The sequence below is a fragment of the Nanorana parkeri genome, unplaced genomic scaffold (assembly GCF_000935625.1).
Source record: "Nanorana parkeri isolate BGI_ZX_2015 unplaced genomic scaffold, ASM93562v1 scaffold290, whole genome shotgun sequence".
Taxonomy (NCBI): Eukaryota; Metazoa; Chordata; class Amphibia; order Anura; family Dicroglossidae; genus Nanorana; species Nanorana parkeri.
This window is the reverse complement of record NW_017306558.1, coordinates 864,751-885,676: the sequence shown is the minus strand read 5'-3', so window position 1 is coordinate 885,676 and position 20,926 is coordinate 864,751. Positions and strand designations below refer to the sequence as shown.

Genomic DNA, 20,926 nt, shown 5'->3' with positions numbered 1-20,926 from the left:
GTCCCGAAGAAGGGGCCGCCCCCCCCCCCCGGCCCCCCCCCCCCCCCTTTACATCAGAAGCCCTCTCCACATCAGGAGCCCCCCTTTTTACATCAGAAGTCCTCTCCACATCAGGAGCCCTGCTCTTTTACATCAGAAGCCCCCCTCTTTTACATCAGGAGCCCCCCTTCATATTAGAACTCTTCTTTTATATAAGCAGCTGCAGCTGTGGCCGCATGGCAAAGGGCCGGAGAAGAAGGACAGTCCTTTTTCTGAATGGATTTGAAAAATTAACCCTTGCCGTGCTGCTACCCCCGCACTGCAAGGCTTAAGTGCTCATTTTGTCCAGGGGGCAAACATAGAAAGAAAATACTCACCTGATCCCCCAATCCTGCCCGGCTGGTAGACTGGTGCCTGCAGTCTCTTCTCCCGTCATCACGTCTAATGCAGGTCTATTAAATGTGAAGAAGCTGAGGGACATACCACATAGGTGAGCAGTCATTGCTGAGACTGAGGATTAGGGGGTATTTCTTCTTTATTTTCACCCTTAAAACAAGCACTAAAAGGAGACCTTTACCCCCGTTTGATTAAAAATCACATCAGCATGCAGCTCTTTACGCCGACATGAAATCATTTTACATTCATTAGCTAAACAAACATATTTGTATTTTACTTACAATTTCTTTTCCACTTCCTGGTCCTCTTGGGATTAAGGAACTAATATGCGCAAGCATTGTATCCCGGGAAGATTTCCTCAGCAGAGCATTGCTGGGAAATCTCATCTCAGGGAAAGGCAATTTCCTCCCCTGAGAGGATGTGCATGGTCACATGTCCTATTCACATGTGCCAGAGTTCCAGGAAGTAATGGGAGATGGGTTCATCTGCCCTTAGTAAACATGGCCAGGGAAGAAAAGAGAAGTAAGATATGCAAAGAATACAAAGTTCCTATTAAATTACTTTATTATTTTACGCTCGCTGGACACCCGCACGAATGTGCAGCTCGGGTGAGCGTACAGTGGCATACGGCCGCGTCTTCCCATAGGGAAGAACAAGCTGCTGCATACAATCACAAGCAGCACCTGTCCTTCCCGGGAACGGCGCAATACAGCTGTGCGCACTGCACGGATCTGCACGGGACGACTGTAAGCTGTGTGAATGAGGCCTAAAGGTGTCTTTGTTGTCATTTTATAGATATGGGTAAAGGTCTGCTTCCGCTTTCACTGAACAAACTGAAGAGAGAAGCTGATTGGTTACTATGGGCAACTACTCCAGATTTTGTCTGCTCCGGTTTTGATAAGTTTCTCCTTCTGTCTGTGTCTCCCAGTCCTGCTTCTACCTTGTCACCAGGCTTCTAAAGACGACTACAAGTGGCCATTTCGGCTCACATTATGCAGGCATGGCCCACGGTTCAGGAAACCCACCCTGAGAAATGCCATTCAGCCATCACAGGGGCGGAGGGCACACCTGTAGGCAGGAAGTCACTGCAAATAGCCTGCAGGAGATCAGCAGCATTGCATTATTACATCATTAAAAAAAAAAAGCTGAAAACAGAGCAAAACAAACATTTTATTTAAAAATGAGGCAATTATGTATGACACACTGAGGTGAATTTAACAAGACTGGAGCAGACAGAATCTGAAGCAGCTGCCCATGGCAACCAATCAGCTTCTATCTTTCATTTCCACGGCTTAACAGAAGAAGGTGAAGCTAGAAGCTGATTGGTTGCTGTGCTCAGGAAATCCCCCATAGTGCTGTAGCCTTTGTCAGGAAGGAGAGCTGTGATCACACTATTCTAGTACCACCCCGCCGTCATACACACCTGCCTTGTCCCACAATGATTTCTCCATGTGGGTGTCCTCCTAGGCCCCGGGCCTTCCCCGCCTGCACATAGACACAGCGGGACGTGTCTTATTCTGGTCCTGCGGACATAACAAACACATGGAGCCGGAAGAGACCAGTCCTGGCTGGGAGGAACCGTCTTCCCTCCTCCCCAGCACTTTGCAAAGTTTTGGGAGGAAGTGCCCGCTCACCCCGTCCTGGCACGGACACACACTGGCAGAGCCCGGCTGACACCGGAAATCACACGGAGCTCATGTGTCCCCCCCCCTCGACCGGGACGTACAGTGCGGACACGGCTTCTCATCGCCCACGTTGTACGAAGTGTGCGAGCTGTCACACGGGAGCCGCGCTGCTAGAGTGCGCCACCTGCTGGTGACAGGGAGCGGTGCCGTCCCCGGGGTCACGAGGTGCAGCTAGAGACATGATCACCATTACATAATACACAGGAGGCTGCGGCCAAACGGTCCCAGCATGTCATGTCACTGTTTACCCAACTGTCACCCTAATGGGACAAACAATGCGGCTGTGTGAGGGAGGGGGGGGATTCCGGATACACATCTGTCTCTATATATGTAGAATACACAGCGCCAGGTCCAGCTTTTACACAGATATTTATACATTAATAAGAGAAAAATGTGCATTTATATATTTATTTGCAAAAGCAAGACTATGGGGGACATTAATCAAAATGGGAGCAGATAGGACCTAGAGCAGTTGCCCATAGCAACCAATAAGCTTCTCTCTTTCCTTTTCAAAGCTTAACTGAATAAACTAAAGAAATAAGTTGATTGGTTGCCAAGGGCAACTGTTCCAGCTTCTGTGTGCTCCACCTGTTGATAAATTCCCCCCAATGGATCTGTATTTACATGGAATCTCTCTCCAGTATGCTAATTAATGTATTAGCATACATGGCATCATTGCCTAAAGCATTGCAACTGTGATCAGTGGATCATGGGTGCAATGTCCCTGTCCATAGCTCTGTACAGCTCCACGGACCACAGGAAGTATGAATGGACATGATGTCACCACACTAGTACTCCATTGAGAAATACAAGTGCCACAATGAGACTTGTGGCCTCTCCAATAGATACTTTTCTTTGCCTTGCTGCAAAAAAGGGTGCGGATGGCGCTGCAAATATCAACAAAAGGTAGACATGTCCCCGACACACCAGATTCTGCTCCCCTAAAAGGATTCTGTTGTGTTTGTGACATACACAGCCGCACAGAATTCAAAAAGTTACAGCAACAAGACTGTGGGGAGAAGAACCCTACCATTAAGGTAAATGAGGGTGTGTAGTTGGCGATGAGTCCATGATTCATGATAGGTGTAACATCAAACACGGTTAGAAAAGTAAGCTTAGCCCTAAGGCCCCATTCACATTGCGTTTAGTCGGGTAGCATACGTCCGTGAGGCGTGCACGTCTGCATCGGGCCATTCCCGGGAGGGACAGGTGCTACGTGTGATTTCACGCAGCACTTGTTCGGGTGTGCCATACGCACACCAGAACTGGACATTCCTGCGGGTCTGGGTGTCCATGCTGAGATGCAGACAGAATTTATCCTGTCTATGTCTGAGTACAGACACCAGGACCCGCATGGATGTGCAGTTCGGGTGTGCTTATGGCCTCGTCCAAAAACAGGATGCTATACGCAGTACCTATTCCTCCCAGGAACATCCCGATAAAGGCGTGCACGCCGCACAGACATGTGTGGCCTAAATTACCGCAGTGTGAATGAGGCCTTAAAGAGGAACTAATGTGAAAAATAAAAACCATTGCGAGCAGGCGGGCTCTTTATTGCAGAAGTGACACACTGGGGGCGATTCAGTAAGGGCATTTGCGACACTTTTCTGGCGTTATGGCCGTATTAGAAAGCCCTGTGCCAAGTTTTCTTGCGTTTTCTGGCACATGTGACAAATTCAGTGCCTTCTTATGTGTGACACTTCTACATTCTGGCGCTATGACTGTGACAAATTCATAAAGAAATACGGCCATATTGGTGATAAGAGAGGTGGAGGTGACGCTCTCCCATGTTGGAGTAAATCGTGTCACTATTATTATTGTGTGAGATTCTGTCTGAGGTAATTCTGCAAATGCTTCATATACACCAGGATGAGCCCTAAAGAAGATTGTGAGCAAGCAGGTGCCTTTGTTTTATCACAGAAGAGAGGCAATCCCTGGAATTCATAAAGCGTCTCATAGACACTCATTAGATTTCCGGTGGGCAACTCCGGCCCTCCAGCTGTGCTTTAACTAAATCTCGTCATGCCTGTAACAGTCAGTCTTGCAATGCCTCATGGGACTTATAGTGCCACAACAGCTAGAGGGCCGGAGTTGCCCACCCCTGATATACACCTTACTAACCGTTCCACCAATCTGTCCCAAGTTGTGCCATTTGCTGCACAGACGGGAGACAGAAATCTAATGAGTGTCTGTAATACCCTGTATGGATTCCAGAGATTGTGTTTCTTCTGTGATAAAACAATTGCACTTGTCTGTTCATAATCTTCTTTAGAATGCACCAACGCAGCTCCACATACATTCAGCGCCTTGGAATGAGCTCCTGTGTGCATGTGTGTGAATTATGTCCCGCTGGCCACTCAAGACGACTGAAGACTCTGAAGTCGGGGAAAGGATGTTGGTGCCAGCGAGTGAGCTCACAGATATCAAAGGGCTGGAGTATAGGTAACATGTATAGTTGGGTCTTGAAATAATTAGACACAGACACAAGTTTTGTTATTTTGGCTGTTTACCAAAATAAATTGAAGCTTAAATAAAGAATCTGTGCTTAAAGGGCAGTCTCTCAGCTTTAAGTTGAGGATATACACATCCATATTGGAGGAAAGGTTTAGGAATCACAGCTCTTTAATATGTGACCCCCTCTTTTTCAAGGGATCAAAAGTAATTGGACAATTGACTCAAAAGGTGTGGGCTATTCCTTTGTTATTTCATCATCAATTAAGCAGGTACAAGGTCTGAAGTTGATTCCAAGTGTGGCTCCCGCATTTGGAAGCTGTTGCTGTGAACCCACAACATGCGTTTAGAAGAGTTCTCAATGCAAGTGTAACAGGCCATGCTCAGGCTGCAGAAAAAAAGAAATCCATCAGAGAGATAGCAGAAACATTAGGAGTGGCCAAATGAACAGTTTGGTACATTCTGAGAAAAAAAGAATGCACTGGTGAGCTCTTCAACACAAAACGGCCTGGATGCCCACAGAACAACAGTGGTGAGTGATCGTAGGATCCTTCACAGAGAAGAAAAACCCTTCACAACATCCAGCCAAGTGAAGAACACTCTCCAGGAGGGAGGCATATCATTATCCAAGTCTACCAAGAAGACTTCATGAGAGCAAATACAGAGGGTTCACCACAAGGTGCAAACCATTGATACGCCTCAAGAATTAAAAGGGCAGATTGTTTGCTTGAGAGTTAGCCCTCGTTCACACCTGAACGTTTTGTAGCGCGTTCTACGCTCGACGAACGCTCTACAAAACGCTCAAACATCTAAATCCCATTGTATTCAATGGGTCTGGTTCATACCTAGGCGTATTTCAGCCCGTCCCTAACGCGCTACAAAACGGCCCACGCCTGAAAAGGTACATGTACTACTTTCGGACATTTTTGTTGCGCGTTTCCATTGGGATACAGCCCAGAAGCCCTCGGAAACGCACGACAACGCGCGACAGACGCGCATATGCAATACGCCTAGGTGTGAACCAGGGCTTAATATTAACTCTCAAGAAACCAGAAACTACAGTTATCAGACACCTACCGATCCTCATGGTTGCTGGATAACTGGGAGTTTACTGTATTGTGATTGGTTTCAGTGGGTTACTGCGCCTTGCTCCCTGTCATTACAAGTCCTTACTAAATAATACCAGAACTATATTAGCAGTACACAAACAGGAACTCATCTCATGTAGAGTGTCCATCTTTATATACATACTGAACACTGATGCAGAAATAAGCAAGAGTCTAAGAATGCTTTTATTAAGAAAACCTTTATTTGAACTGTGCAACTCACTGATATCTTGACTGTTATCAAAGCAGAAATGAAAACATTTGGCTTTTCAACTTCTATCGTTTTTAGCAAAACTTACAGATCACTGAAATACTCCAGTAAACTGACCAATAGACAAAATAAACAACATAGTATAAAAACATCTCTCAACAAACTAAAACCATTCTCTATATAAAAAACACAATATTTAAACAATAGTACATGAAAGCAGAAAATGAGTTACATTCACAATTCAAGGTGAACAACAGGCAGAGCACAACAGAGGGACAAAGCTGATTCCCTGAGTACAGTACAAAACTAAATCAGCCTCGTCCTCTAAAGTAACACCAGTGTCACCTTTACATGACAAAAAAAGAGGAGGGAAAAAAAAAAAAGAAGACAATCACTGTTACTCTGTACATTAGTGTATTGTAACTGCAGTAGAAAGAAACACATACATTCATACTAAAGCACGTCACCTTCGGCTCTTGTATATACACAATGTAACATTATTTCTAGAAACAAATGTTGCAGTTTCAATGTGCCGCTGGTTTGAGGTGTTCTATTGTTGTGTTGAAGGCCACTTGCACATGAACACGTAATAGTACAAGGATTTCAAGTCACTTTCCCAGAAGCTTGCTGTGCTTTCCAATCGGGTCCGCCTATCAGTTTTTCAGGTGGACCTGATCGGAAGCCCAATGTTAGTGTATGGGCAGCTGGATCTAAACGGATGGGCGTCCATTTACATCCGGTTACCCCCAGCTCCGGGCAGATCCAGAAAAACAAACAGATCAGAGTTCTGTTTCACCAGACCTGATCGTGCCGGATCAGGGGTAATCTGAGGTAAATGGACACAAGTCCATAGTCCATAAACCAACATGGGGTCTGGTAATTTCATTTATTTCCTCAAAAAAAACTGGACGGACACAGATGTCACAATGGTGACATCTGTTCCTATCAGCAGGAGATCTGTGCATGGATCCCTTCCTAATCAGACCATGTGAAAGGGGCCTAACATTTCACAATTTAATAACATTTTAAGAAATGCGCAATTAATGACATTTAAACAAGAACTTCAGGAAAAATCAAAAACTTGGGGTGCCCATACACTGTGGAAATTTCAGCCGTATGTCTGTGAAGGTTCTCATTCATCCAGGTCATGGTATATCTGTAAAAAAGAAGTCAAGGCAACTGGACTTGCTGTATTTTTCTTAAAGACGTTTCACTGGTCATCCAACCAGCTTTCTCATTCTGAATTGAGAAAGCTGGTTGGATGACCAGTGAAACGTCTTCAAGAAAAATACAGCAAGTCCAGTTGCCTTGACTTCTTTTTTACAGATAAATTTCAGCCGGTTCTTGGCTGAAATTCACACAGTGTGTGCTGCTGTTGGCACCCTTTCAGCCGGCATCCCTCGAACAGCTGATCGAAGGAGCTGGTTGGAAAATCCTTGTGCTGCCAGCACTGTTCGGGTATTCTGACAACGGCTGGTGGCCACTGTCAGGATACAATGCAAACAGCGGGATTCCTCGATCAACACACTTGTAGTGTTGGTGGAGGAATCTGCTCTATTGTTTTTGTTCAGTCTGCCGATTGAACAAGAAAAATAGCAGTGTATGGCCAGCCTTACTCTTACATCGGGGATACCCTCATACTGCAAGGGTTAAGTGTTCATTTCATCTAGGGGACTCAAATAAAGCAGATTTACTTAACTGATCCTCAGTCCCGCCAGCTACCTCAGGGCTGCTAGGCCTGTCCCCATATCCTCTTCTCTCTTGGCTCAGGTGGTCTAAGGACAGCTGACATCATCACATCTAATGCAGGTCCATTGGCCTGCATTAAGCACAAGCATGCAGAGGGATATTCCATAGCTAGAGCAGAGGTGCAGAGAGCAGAGTGCCAACTGCTGCGGGATCGAGGATCAGGTGAATAAAACTGCTTTATTTGACTCCCCTAGACAAAATGAGCACTTAACCTTTGCAGTGTGGGGGTAACCCCACTGCATAGGTAACTTTTTGATTTTCCTGGAGTTTTTTAAGACTTGATTTACTTTACTTAGGTGGGAAGTGGAGTCAACCATCCAATCATGGCAAGGACTAATTTCCTTTACATGAGCCAGTAAATTAGACCTTTAGCCATCATTTAGATAGTCTTCCTGCATTTGTTTTATTTAAATTCAAGAGAAATTGATCCGGGAGTACAAACTTTATACTGCCTAGGTCAGGTTCTTCTGCATTCAAATGTAGATGCATTTACACGCGTTTAGCTGCATAAAATCAGGCTAAACGGTCCCAAAACAAACATTTATTTTTAATGTAAAGGCAGCTAGACTGTGTACATTCAGCCATAAAAAAGCATTACATGCTTCCAGGTTTGGGTGCATGTATTCTGACACCCATGTGCATCAGGCACAAAGGGACTCTGTTGTTAAAAAAAAGAAAATACTAATAATAAAAGCCACCCTGTAAAAGAAGAGGAATATTAGTTACCAGTCCTGCTGTTGGTGACTGATCTTCATTCTACAAACAGACTTCAGCATCTGACACCTCTGGGTGTGCTGGATGCCCTCATCCCCTGCCATGCATTGTGGCTTCACCTGCTGGCGTTTAGGTCACCACAGCTCTGCAGAGACACCATAGAGACACAACGGCTGGTTGGTGGAACCACATTACATAGCAGGGGGTGCTTGTATCTGACACACCTGATTTACCTCTGCAGGAAAGTGAAGATCAGTATCATTGATAGCCAAATGGGTGAGTATTATTCATGGTATTTTACAGGTAGTTTTTGTTGTGGCCTTCTGAGTACATTTGGAGAATAAGATGCCCAACTGGTGAGGAACTAACTTCTAACAGAGCTTACAGCGGCCACTTTCACAAATCCCATATTTATCAGACAATGCCTAAATATAAGATGATGAGCAAAAGTGGCCATCAAATTAGCTTTACCCACATGTTATTATTCTATGATAACCTACATTCTATCATAGCCAGTGAAATGTTTATTCAGACTTCTGGGTGATGTTCTTCTTGCTGAAATTACTATTACTAGCAGCCTAAAGGAAAGTCCTGTGTAACTAAACACTTGATGCTTTGCCTGTAAATGAAACTTTCTAACTTGACAGCTTCTTTGTTTAAAGGGTTTCTCTATCCAGCTTCAAATTTACTTAGCTTCAGGCTAAAGTGTATCTTGTAGCAGGTGCAAGTCGTCACTGGACAACTATTTCCATAGCATGTCGGACAGAACATTTGTTAGACCTGCCATTTCCTGACCAGCACTGTTTGATTTCAGGGAAGAAAACGTCCTGTCACTCATACTACTGAAATGATTCAAGGCACAACTTTCAAGAGACAGTTTAGGTAAGTAAATAAAAATTCTGACACTGGGTGAAAACCCTTTAAGTCAATGCAGCTGCCTAATTTCAGAAACATGTGTAGTAATCTATGATCAGCGACTGATATTTCAACATAATGTGTATATCACTGTAAAACTACTGGGTACAAATATTAATAGTTACTGTTCTCTATGGCACATAATCAATATTTCCATAAGCATTGTGACACATGACTTGTACACCTAGGCCTACAAAATTACAATTAGTTAAATATACATTTTTTTCACAAATGATAAAATAGACAAGTATAATTAAAGTCAAGAAAATACAGCTATAAAAATATTTGCATGAGAATTACACACATGTACAAATGTATCCTTCGTATTGTCTTTATAAATATACATTCTTAACAAACAGAAAATAGCCTTAGTGACAAGTAGAATGCTAAATGTCTGTGATAATAAGGAACTGTTAAAAGAACAGTTACCTTTTAAAAATAAAATAAAAAAGCACACCCTGTAAAACAAGTGTATTTATATTTTATTATCCCATTGCCCATTCCTTAAATCCTCACTTTCTTGTGGAACAAAGCTGAAATAAGCGCGCATCCAGCACACTGGGAAGATTCTGCTGGCAACTTTGTTCTGCAAGAGAATAAGGCTGGATTCACACCACTTCCATGCAAATAACTAATGTTGACACATGATATATGCACCTAAGTGGATGTGCGTGTCACAGTTTTTTAATGGGTTGCATTGATGTGCAGGTTTTTTTGTTTGCAGCAAGAGCACATTATTTTTCTTTATTTCAAGTGCATTGAAGTGTGATGCTCTATAACACATTACACTACATTTAAATGCAGCATGTTCCATTTTCACAAAGCGCACACCAACACAACACCATGGTGTGAACTGAGCCTATTGGAAACAACAGGTTGTTTTGCATTGGGCCTCCATTGAGCAGCTTAGCCCAACACGTGTGGTGTGAATGGACCCTAACAATTCAAGGAACAGGCAGTGGCACATATGAGTGCACATATAAATACTCTTCTTTTGCAGGGTGTAATTTATAATTTTTTTAAATTGGCAACAGAGTTGAGACAGCAAGGCAGTCTTAAAGGAAACCTGTGCCGAGAGAAGTATAGAGGCCACAATTGCTGACGTTTCCTGAAATCTGTTTAGCTTTAAAGCTGCTCTAATGTCTTCAACGCTCTCCGAGTCACTAATCTGGAGCAAGTATGCAGTTCAGTTGAGTTACAACTTTAATCTGACTCCACTTAATGCATACTTGTTGCGGGACAGTGACTTAAACAGTACTGATATAGTAAAGAAGTCACCCGCACTTCAAGGTCCAATGTGTAGAACACCTTTAATAAGGATGCTAAACAATCATGGTGAAACTTGTAAATCAACATTTTGGAACCGTTAGTGGTCCCTTCACAGGTTAACACGCCACAGTGCCTGATAAAGGGACCACTACCGCTTCCGAAACTATTTACTAGTTTCACCATGATTGTGTAGTGTCTTTAGTAAAGGCGCCATACACACTGGACCTTGGAGTGCGGATGATTTCTTTACTATATTTAGATCCACACGGCGCTATCCGCAGGTCATACCAGCACCCATTTTTTTACATTGGGACTCCGGTCTGGAGTGTGATGGGACATGGACTACTATTAAACAGCACTGAAGTGAGCATTCTGAAGACGACAGATGAGGCAGCCTCATAACAATCTCAGGTTAGGTTTCCTTTTAGTGATGAAAAAAGGAACTCTCTGCAACAGGAAATGGGACATTGAGGAAAAAAAACAAGGTAATGCCATAGGCAAGGACTTGTCCATTTCTGAGAGGAGAGACGGAAGTAGCATTAGAAATACAGTAACTGTATACATTGCATATAAACATATACAGAATAAGCCAATCTTCACATCTTACATTCAGTTATAAAATGCACCACAGTTATACAACAGAGTAAAGAGAATCTTGAGGTCTGAGAGGCACAAGACATATAGAAATGATGTGGTCTTTACTGTGGTAGTAGTAGTATACAGCAGTGCTGTCTGAAATACATAACAAGCTTATTTAATAACAGGTTACATTATCACCTAGGTGCAAGTAACTCACGGCAATCATATTCAATTTCATGTAATCAGATCATATAATAGATCATTTTAGTTGGTTGCTATGGAATACTGCACATTGCACAAAATCATTGCACCCTGTACCTCCTGATATAATAAGCTTCTTCACTGGCTAAATGGTGATACACGTCCAAAAATCAAAGTGCAGCTTGCTGTACAAACTAAAGCCCACTGTTTTATTTCTGATCATAAGTCACCTCTCATTCCTTGGAATTCTGATTATTCCAACTCTGAAACTAGAGACACTGGTGGTGCAAACTGCTTTGAACACAACGTTAACGAAAGAAGACATTTAAATTAAATGGTCCATGCAGTAAAAAAACATGACATTTGGCCAAAACACCAGCAAGCAAAACATTATTTTTAAAGACTTTTCCGCTGCTTAATATGCCGGAGCAGCCATAAATATCTTTGGTATAAATTGTTAGCCAAAATAAGGGATATATAGGACATATTTAACTTAAGCCATATGCAGTTGTAACTCGCTTGTACCAAGACCTGACAAAACTGCTGGTATGGCCATGTTTTGGGGCACTCGAATCAGTAGCAAAGGAAAGCACTATAAAGCCACAGCCTACAGCAAAAAGGCAGGCAGGCAGAGAGCAGTGAAAAGATTAACCATTTAATTATTGACCATCTCATCACATTGTACATACTGGACTGCTGAAGCAGTAAAAGTAGGCAAAAAGCTCTTACTGAAGGTTTCTGTGATTCAGTTCTGTCAGTTTTCTAAAATCAGCTGCCAGAGCTGTGGTGACATATGAGGGAGGTGGGGTAGAAATGGGTGCACTCTACAGGCTGTGAGGAAGTGAAAACCATCAACACCCTGGGAGTGCTGGAGGTGGAGGAAAATGATTTGCTGAAAAATGAAATAACAGAGTTATGTCACACTGGAAGCTTTAGTAAGAGCTCATTATTTACTATTACTGCATGTGATCAGCACAGTATGTGTACTATGATGACAGCATCACTATAAGAAGTGCTCGAGAGCTATAGGTTGCTAGTTCCATACACAAGCAATGGCCTGCTTACTTAGTGGAGACTGGACTGACTGTCTACTCTTTCGAAGATTGCAGAATTCAGGGGACCAATGGTCCTTATAGACCTTAGGTTGACATCCATATAAAAGCCATTTACTATGGTTTAGCATGAGCATACTTTCTCCTACACTATATGGAAACTGCTCTCTTTAACATATTTTTCCAGTTAAAGGAGAACTATGGGGTCAGTGTTTTTCCCCATAGTTCTCTGTGGGGTAACAGGAGGACACAAACTAGCGTCCTCCCATTACCCTAAGCTCAGTATACCGCGAGCTGTTGCTCGCGGTATACTGAGACGCCGCACCTGGAGCGGATCCCGACGTAGATGACGGGATCCGCCCAGCTGCCTGAGTGCTGGCAGATCGGAGAGGGGAATCCAGCCCCTCCCCCTGTCACGGCAGAGAGCCGTGACATGATCGAGAGGTGAGGGAACCCGGTATGTGTTCCCTCACCTCCCGATCTACTGAGCCGACCTGTGACAGTCTCATTGTCACAGGTCGGCTTAGAACTATGAGGTGAGTGGAAATCACTCATGTCATATTTCTCCTTTAAGTACTGATGGAATGCAACTGACATGTATAACAGTCTAATGGGTATCCTTCAGAAACTTATGGGGCTTACTTACATATGGGGTTTCCTAAAAACCAGCAGCAATGATTTAGCAGAGGTAGCAAAGCATATGCTCTTTTATCAGTGCGTAGAAGGTGTTATCTATTGTAGCATGTTTAACCGGACCTAGGGCTCATTGCTGAAATGTAATCTTTTAGTTTAACATAACCTCAGCTTAGACAAACTTACTTCCAAGCTGAGCTAGCTGCAGCAGGACCAGCCTACCAATGCAGCTGGCATGCACTGAAAATTCCTGATGCATGCACCTTTGCATTTGTAAGCAATTTATTCTGTTACCTACATCTCAATGAATCTCACTTCCTGGTTGATTGAGGCACTGGAGACATAGCCCTGGCCTCAGAGCTTCACCCTGAGAAGGCTACATCACCAGTGTCTTCCTGGGAACTCTCGTAGATAAACTGCCAATTTGATGTAGAAAAAAAGAATGAAAGGGAAAAAAAACCTGTCATCGTTGCGCCAGCTGTGAAATATGGAAAATAAGCTAGCACTGATGATGCTGCCAGTGAAAATGATGGTGCCAGAGTAGGGAGGGAGGAGAAGAGGAACATTAGCTTGTGGCAACATACTTGAGGCAAGAAAATATTATTAGTTCTCTTTATTTTGCTATAGTAAGCACAGTACTAGTGGCAGTTTCATTTGAGGGGAAGGTCCCATTTAATGTCCAATTTCAACCCAAATTTGTTTTTCATAGTGAGGAAGACTTAGAACAAGTCTTTATTGCTGTCTATGTCCTTGCTGGGGAAATTCTCCCTCACCCCCTGCTCCAGGTCTGACAACTATCAGAAAGACAGTAAGTAAGCTGAATTGTCCCGAGAAACAAAATAGGAATACAAACATGACAGAACTTCTATCCTTTCTTCACTTTATCCAAAACTGAAATAAAAGTTTTGCTTGCAGCTGGGCTTTACTTTGCTTAATGGTGTTATTGTTTACTGGAATATGTGCCTACCTAATATACCTTTGCCTGACATGTTATTATAATACTTCCAAATACTTTATGAAAAATCTATCGATATATGTGTTGAAGTCTGATTTCTTGTAATGAAATGAGCAAAAAACTCACACAAAATGTACTTCCCATTAATATCCCTATCAAAAAGGATAACAATATTGGGTTTTAGCTGCCCCGGCATATTAACTGTTTAGTGTGAAAATGTGGTCATACAATTAACTTTTAAAAAACCTCACCTAAACAAATAGCAAGACGAGACCCAAAAATAAATCTTTGGTTAAAGTTTCCTTCCTTATCGTATAAAGCAATTTGTTCAAAAATAGGTCATCTAATACTGTTATAATAAAGAGCTGATAGCTAAATACTAAAACCATAACTTGGAAGTTTTTGGACACGACTATTCAAAGTCGAAGGTAGTTTGAAATGCAGATTGTATTCATCCTTACTGATCTATTACAATCACTATTACTACTGCTACTACTTAGCAGTTATGCCGAAAAGCAAAATAACTTTTTTTTCTTTTGGAAAAAAAATTTGTTTTCCCTTACAAAGTAAGAGACAATCTTTGGTATGACATACTTTACATGTCTGGAGACTGTGTTAAAGGGCACCTGTCCCACATTCACAGTGGAAGCAGCCAATCAAGGATCATAGCTGGCTACTAAAGTAGCAGTTGCATGTCCTCAGCCTGGCGATCAGGCAGGTAGACTTTTGCCAGATTTGGCCATATAAACCTATAGCCATTCTGGGTGAAAGCTTTCCAACGATTGCTACATATATACATGTGGCTGGAATGCAATCCTGTCAACTATTCATTATCTGGTGATGATTGTATATTTATCACCACATATCAAACTGGTGATTTAGCACTTATAATGGCTGACTGCTTATGCAACAGGTACACTTTAATAATGTATCAGATTAATTAATTGACCTACTTTATCTTCTATTAAAACCAAGAAAAAAAAGCATGATACCCTGTCACATTTTCCCCATATATTCATGAGGTACAGACACACAAAAATACACAATTCCCTGAGTCCAGGAAATTAACAAGGACATCAATTAAAAAAGAGGTAGTATCAATCAGGAATTGTAAAGGCAAAAAGGCACAATTGGCCACTGAGTAAACAGCTCTGCAAAGGCTCTTCTGACATTCAGTCAACACTAAAACATATCGGCTGACTTGCATGCCACTCTTCATCCCCAAGTGTAAACAAGCGTGCATATGGCAAAAAATCTCAAGCGTCAGTATCAAACAGCCTGTGTTTCATTTAAAAACGATTATGTCAATGTATGAGTATATACAGTCTATAGCATTCATACCATTAATAGTAATCCATATGTATTACACATCTCAGTGGCAATGTAGTTTACTTCCATGCTCCTACTAATGTGCTTAACTTTCATAACTGTAACCAACCTTCTAAAGGAACCAAACATTGTAAGATAATTGTTATATGGATATATGGCTGGTTGAGGTACTAAACTCCCAAGGGTTTAAGGCCTCTTGTTATACTCCTGAGTAATGTTCTGAACACTATTTGAGTAAGGCAGCACTGTTTTACTGAGATAATAGAAGGAAGGCACAGCTGTCTGTTTAGATGGCAGATGTTACAACAGAATAAGTATCAGTCTGAAATCCACAGGTACATAGAGTAGGTTTTGTTTAACACGCTTGTTTGCAGAGGTAGTAGTTAATTTAGGTAGGGAGCCATGCTATAATCAGCCAAGTAACAGTACCGTGTGGAAAGTCTAACAGACACCGTTTCTCTGTTTTGCCTTTACAACTCCTTATATAAAAACATTCATTACACAGCATGAAAAATAATAATAAAAAAAAAAACATTTAGGAAGTATTTCTGATGAAGGGTAAGGAGAGACATACAAACACAAATATAGGTAAAGCAGCGAAATGGAGCTCATCGTGTGACCAGCTGAGGTAGACATAAATCAAAGGGACTGCTTGACATCCCTTTACAACAAAGACAAATGGCATAAAAAAAACAGGAGAGTTTCTAATCCATTCACTATCCAGCAAGCCAACCTTCACAGTCAATAGATTTACTCTGTGGAACATTTTGTGGGTGAATTGTGATGTATGAGATGGGAGAAACCAGATTCCACATTCATTTGTTTTGGCTCCGTTCATTGTCCTTCGAACAGACATGGAGGATGCATCTGGCTTTAAAGGAATCGTCACCCTTAAAATGTTATGGGCATGTGGATCTTGTGAGGTACCATGAACGAATGTTCCTGTGCAGCCGACGCTGGCCAGTTTGTCAGTGTTTGGGTAAGGCAGGGTCCTTTGAACATTCTTGACTGGTAAATGAATATAGTGAGGGCGGAGTGGTGCTGATAACAGAGTACAGATTCGATTCATCGTTGGATTCATGGGAGTAACGCCCAGAATCATTGGTCTCATGACTTTCTTCGCTGTTCCCAGAATGTTCTGTATCTGCTGCTATGCTCCTTCTTATCTGGAAGGTGTCTGGATGGCCTGGTGGGGTGGAGGATGTGTCTTCTCCCAACAGTACAGTAGTACCAGGCTGATATAAACAAGTAGCCTTTGCAATTCTTGTTTTGGACTGTTGAGCAAAAAAATATCAGGTCACTGCAGCCACACAAAACATGCAAATACTTAAAACCTAACTGTAAGCAACCCATTTACCTGTTCCAAGTGGTCTTTTCTACTGTCACTGAAAAATGACCATTTTTTCTTGGAGTTCTTTTTCACAACTGGTCCATAGCCATTAATGATGAGATCTGAACCACCCTGGAGTAAAAACAGGACTAGTTATAAATGTCAGTATTTCAAAGCAAGGACAACAAAAGAGATCACCTTAATTTGAACATGGTATGGTGTCAACCACTCTTTTTGTATGCCACTTTCAAATGCATTTGTCCTGGCTTTCACATTACAGATATGTACAAAACTCATACAGGTTTATTTACAAAAGGGTGAAGAGTTTGGAGAGGGTAGGAGAAGAGACAATCTATGCCAAAGCAGCTGGTATGGAAAAATCCTCAAATTCAGCTCACTTTCCGATTCAGCTATGTTGTCCTAGATTGTTCACTTCTCCTGCCTTCTCCAGACTCTTCTCCCTTTAGTGAATAGCCCTGATAATGATTTGTAAGCTGTCATGTGAAAGCACAGCAGGGTTTAAAATTATGTATTGCTTTAATTCCAGTCCGGTATAGCAGTAAACATATTTTACAATGCAATAACGGGTGTGACATTTCGGGAACCCAAAGTTTACAGAACGTTTGTGATTATCAAGCAAACACATTTCGCATCAGAATTCAAAGACTGGAATTTATTAACCAAAGGACTCCAAAACCTAATTGTAGGGTCCCTTTTGGGATGACACAATCTCCGACTTATAGAACATGTATAATTTACATACAACTCTTTGAAATGTAGCATGACCACATCCACCATCATTCAAAGTACTTTAAGACATGCTCATGCAATTATAAAATACTTATCTCCACCTCTCCACTTACCTTTGAATCAAGGTATTGATCTGTCTCAACAGCAGATATTAAGGGATCTGCATTTCCTTCTGGCTGATTCATAGTCTTCCTTTGCTGACTCTCATGAGAAATTAATGCAGCTGCTTGAGGTATCCGGTCATTTTCTTGAGCAAGTTTTGCAATTGTGGCTTTCCTGCAAGTAAAAAAACAAACTATGATTTATGCAAAATTTCACACTGTACATTCATACAGCAATACAGATATCAAGATGATGAGTTTAGGTTATTTGACTGGCGCGCCAAAGACATTGCATGTGTTCATAATGATACACCCACAGTGACATGATGAGTCATTTAATATTACAATATCAGGGAATGCGTTCAGAGGTGCACCGCATGTCTCGCGATGCAGATAAGCAACTCCTGGTGTGCCACAGACATTAGTTCTTATTAATATAAAAAATCATCCTTAAGCCGAGTTATGCATTCATTAAAGTCTATTTTAAAAAGTATTTTTTAAATACAGTTTACAATGTTCAGTATTACAATATAAACTGTATCTTATAAATGTTTCCACAATGCTCTGCTCAGCAGAAACCAGACTAAATGTGGGAGGTTATGCAATATGAGTCCATTAACATTAGTTACGGGTCACATCATTTTTCTCCATGCCATTTTCAATTGTATTTTAATTCAAAATATTCTGTTATATCAAAAATCAAAAGCAAAGTCTGATTTCTGTTAAATATGAAATAAACCATTGAAACTTGCGGTGTGCGACCAGACTTTTTTTATGTGAGTAACTGCTGATGCTGGAGCAAGATGGGCTCGGTCTGCGTGCACTCGCCATTCTCTCTAGTGCTGCTGTGACGATGCAGTGATAGTGGGCTAAGGAAATTACTTTATACAACATATATGGTACATATATACTCATCATTAATCGCAAATACCAACCTGGCTCTGCCACGATATATTAGAATAAGCACGCATACGAGAATACAAGTTAATGCAATGCACACTCCAACAACAATTCCTGTCATTGACTTCTGGTCCAGATGGTAGAAACTGGAATAATCTGCAAAAAGAAGCCATTTAGAAAGCCTGTCATTACTTCAAACTTTGTGAAAGGAATTAAAATACACACGATTAGCAAAGTAAACATCTAAAAATGCAGTCACAATGATTATAATTACACACTTAACACAGCAAGTATGACAAGTAGGCTGATGCTGTTGGGTATATTTATATACACTTACTGCACACTGTCATGCTAAACAGCCTAGAACCATAGTGCTCAGTGACTAAAGTAGAATATGACAATGGAAAAGAAGTAAGGTCATGTCTGTGATATATCTAGCAGTCTCCTTTGTACCTATGTGCAGATCTTATTAGGTGGTAGAAGATCAATACACTTCACAGACAAAACTGTCACACATAACAGCACATCAAACCTGTATTAACAGGCATGTTATATACAAACATAACTATGACTCTATGTGATAGCTATGTAGCTATATATAAATATGTGTAGTTCTTGTATAAGCCAACTCTTTACAATGACACTGTGAACAATCCATGGTCATTGTGCTTCTACAAGGCTTTATAACTCTGCCAGCATGCACCACAGACTCCTGAATAGCTCAGAATAGCTAGAGACAGTTTAAAGTGACTATATCACAAGAAAGTATGGGCTGCCATTGCTGGCCCTCTTTTGAAAATACTAGTTGTTTGGCCATGTCTGGCCTGAATACTTTTGAGTCAGAAAACTGGAACAAGTATGGTTTAAATGAGTATGGAAAAGTGTCAGAATTCTTTATCCATAGCCAAGAAAGGCCAGAAATGACAGCCCCTCATTCTTTGCTCATGACAGAGTCACATATTCCTATGATGGTCCATTCTATTGCATTTTGTACACCCAGAAACCGATACTTTTTGCAATGAATATTTTTCATGGCAGGTATGTGTAACAAGTACACACTGTAATTTACCTAATGGTAGCTAAGCAAATGAATGATAACAAGTGGTTGACCTCTTTTCATTGAAAATTTCCTATTTACTATAAAAACTGTAGCAACCTGGGTGAACACACATGCGCCTACGTGCTGTGGCACTAACAACGCAATAGGGTGGATTTATTAAAAGAATAGAGGCTGTTTAATTCGCCAACTGAATGTTCACTTTGAAGAGCGTGTTTCCTATGTAAATTGAATGATAGTGAAAAAGGTGAAACAGTCCACTTTGAATACCCAATCATGTACAAGGGTAAATGGAAAAAAAAATAAGCGACACACAGCAATATCTTACTTACTCAGCTCAGTGAACATTTAATTTGTTAAGTTAACTGTTTCTACACTTTTAGTAAATCAGACCCAGTGCTTGAGATAAAGTGAAACACATCATCTCCTATACAATATTCCACCATCCATGTCTGTTGTAAAATATATTTTTTGGCACAGTAAATATTACAACTATAAAAACAGGGCAGGATTTAGTATTGCTGATTTGGAAGTTTTCCCTAAGAACTGCAGTGGATTGCATGTTCCATGATATATGATTTGGACTTGCACTTACAACCACGTATAAATCACTGTCATTAATTTGTTTATTTTACGTTTATTACAGTGACAGTGTATCACCTCTGTATACAGTTATTGGGATGCTTGAATAGTCACGCTCTGTATGGGGTCATTTGTCTCTGCTGTGCAAAATGTGGCCGGGCAGAAACAAAAGCATGTCTTGAAGAATTGCTGCTCCCGAGTAAATAATGAAACGGTTTCATTTTGTATGCAGTATTTTCACACTGACCTTGACTGTTGGCAGAATTAAAATGCTTTGACTTCATGCTGCTGTGTACCATCTCTTTAGGGTGAACGGCCAACTCTACTTCATTAGAAAAGGGTCCTTCTCCCATCTCATTGGAAGCAGAGATCTTGATCAGGTAGACGTTTCCTGGTAGCAGGTTTTCCAGCAAAGCCATTGTTATCGCTCCTGTAATTTAATATCCAGGGTAAATCATACATACAAAAAGGAACAACTAAATTGAAGCAAACTAAACTGACAATTATGGTACTGCTGCTCAGTCAGCCGATAGCTCTCTTACCCATGACTACTAATGCTCAATTTAACAAGCTGTAATGATTGTCATTTAACATATTGTATACTGTAACATATTGCATATTTAACATATTGTATAAAGAATTTAGCAACCTGTATTTTCAGCAATGAGAGCCAATGAGTGCTCACGTTGTTATAGTAATTAAAGCTGGCCATACACTGTGTGAAGTGCACTCAGTGGGTAGCCTTGTCAGCAGCCTTCTGTCTGGCATCTTTCAATCAGAAAATCAAAGGAGCCAGGAGGAACATTTTCAGTTGAACAGTGACAGCAGCCAATCGTCTGTTGAAAAACAGAGGTTGTGTGTGGTACTACTGCTCTTATGGGCCAATTCACATCAGCCGCTGCCAATGCGCCGATCATATCGCAATGCGGTAGTGTGAACCGAGCCTGTCCGTGACAAGGCAAATTGCCTTGTCTTGCGTTGG

The 20,926-nt window shown here is 41.4% G+C and overlaps 2 protein-coding genes across 2 annotated transcripts in view; both read right to left on the bottom strand.

The window, feature by feature from the left end:
* PYGO1 (pygopus family PHD finger 1) overlaps positions 1 to 2,147 on the bottom strand; it is a 14,028-nt gene extending 11,881 nt beyond the window's left edge. The window contains exon 1 of the mRNA XM_018557566.1: positions 1,799 to 2,147. Within this exon, the coding sequence (XP_018413068.1) occupies positions 1,799 to 1,826 (28 nt within the window). The 5' untranslated portion in view covers positions 1,827 to 2,147. The remainder of the gene's footprint in view (positions 1 to 1,798) is intronic.
* Positions 2,148 to 16,192: 14,045 nt separating this feature from the next.
* The window catches only part of PRTG (protogenin), a 120,489-nt gene continuing 115,755 nt past the window's right edge, over positions 16,193 to 20,926 (bottom strand). Inside the window, exons 16-20 of the mRNA XM_018557557.1 lie at positions 20,192 to 20,374; positions 18,341 to 18,461; positions 17,418 to 17,580; positions 16,582 to 16,686; positions 16,193 to 16,498 (exon numbers count right to left, since the gene is read on the bottom strand). Of these exons, the coding sequence (XP_018413059.1) occupies positions 16,193 to 16,498; positions 16,582 to 16,686; positions 17,418 to 17,580; positions 18,341 to 18,461; positions 20,192 to 20,374 (878 nt within the window). The remainder of the gene's footprint in view (positions 16,499 to 16,581; positions 16,687 to 17,417; positions 17,581 to 18,340; positions 18,462 to 20,191; positions 20,375 to 20,926) is intronic.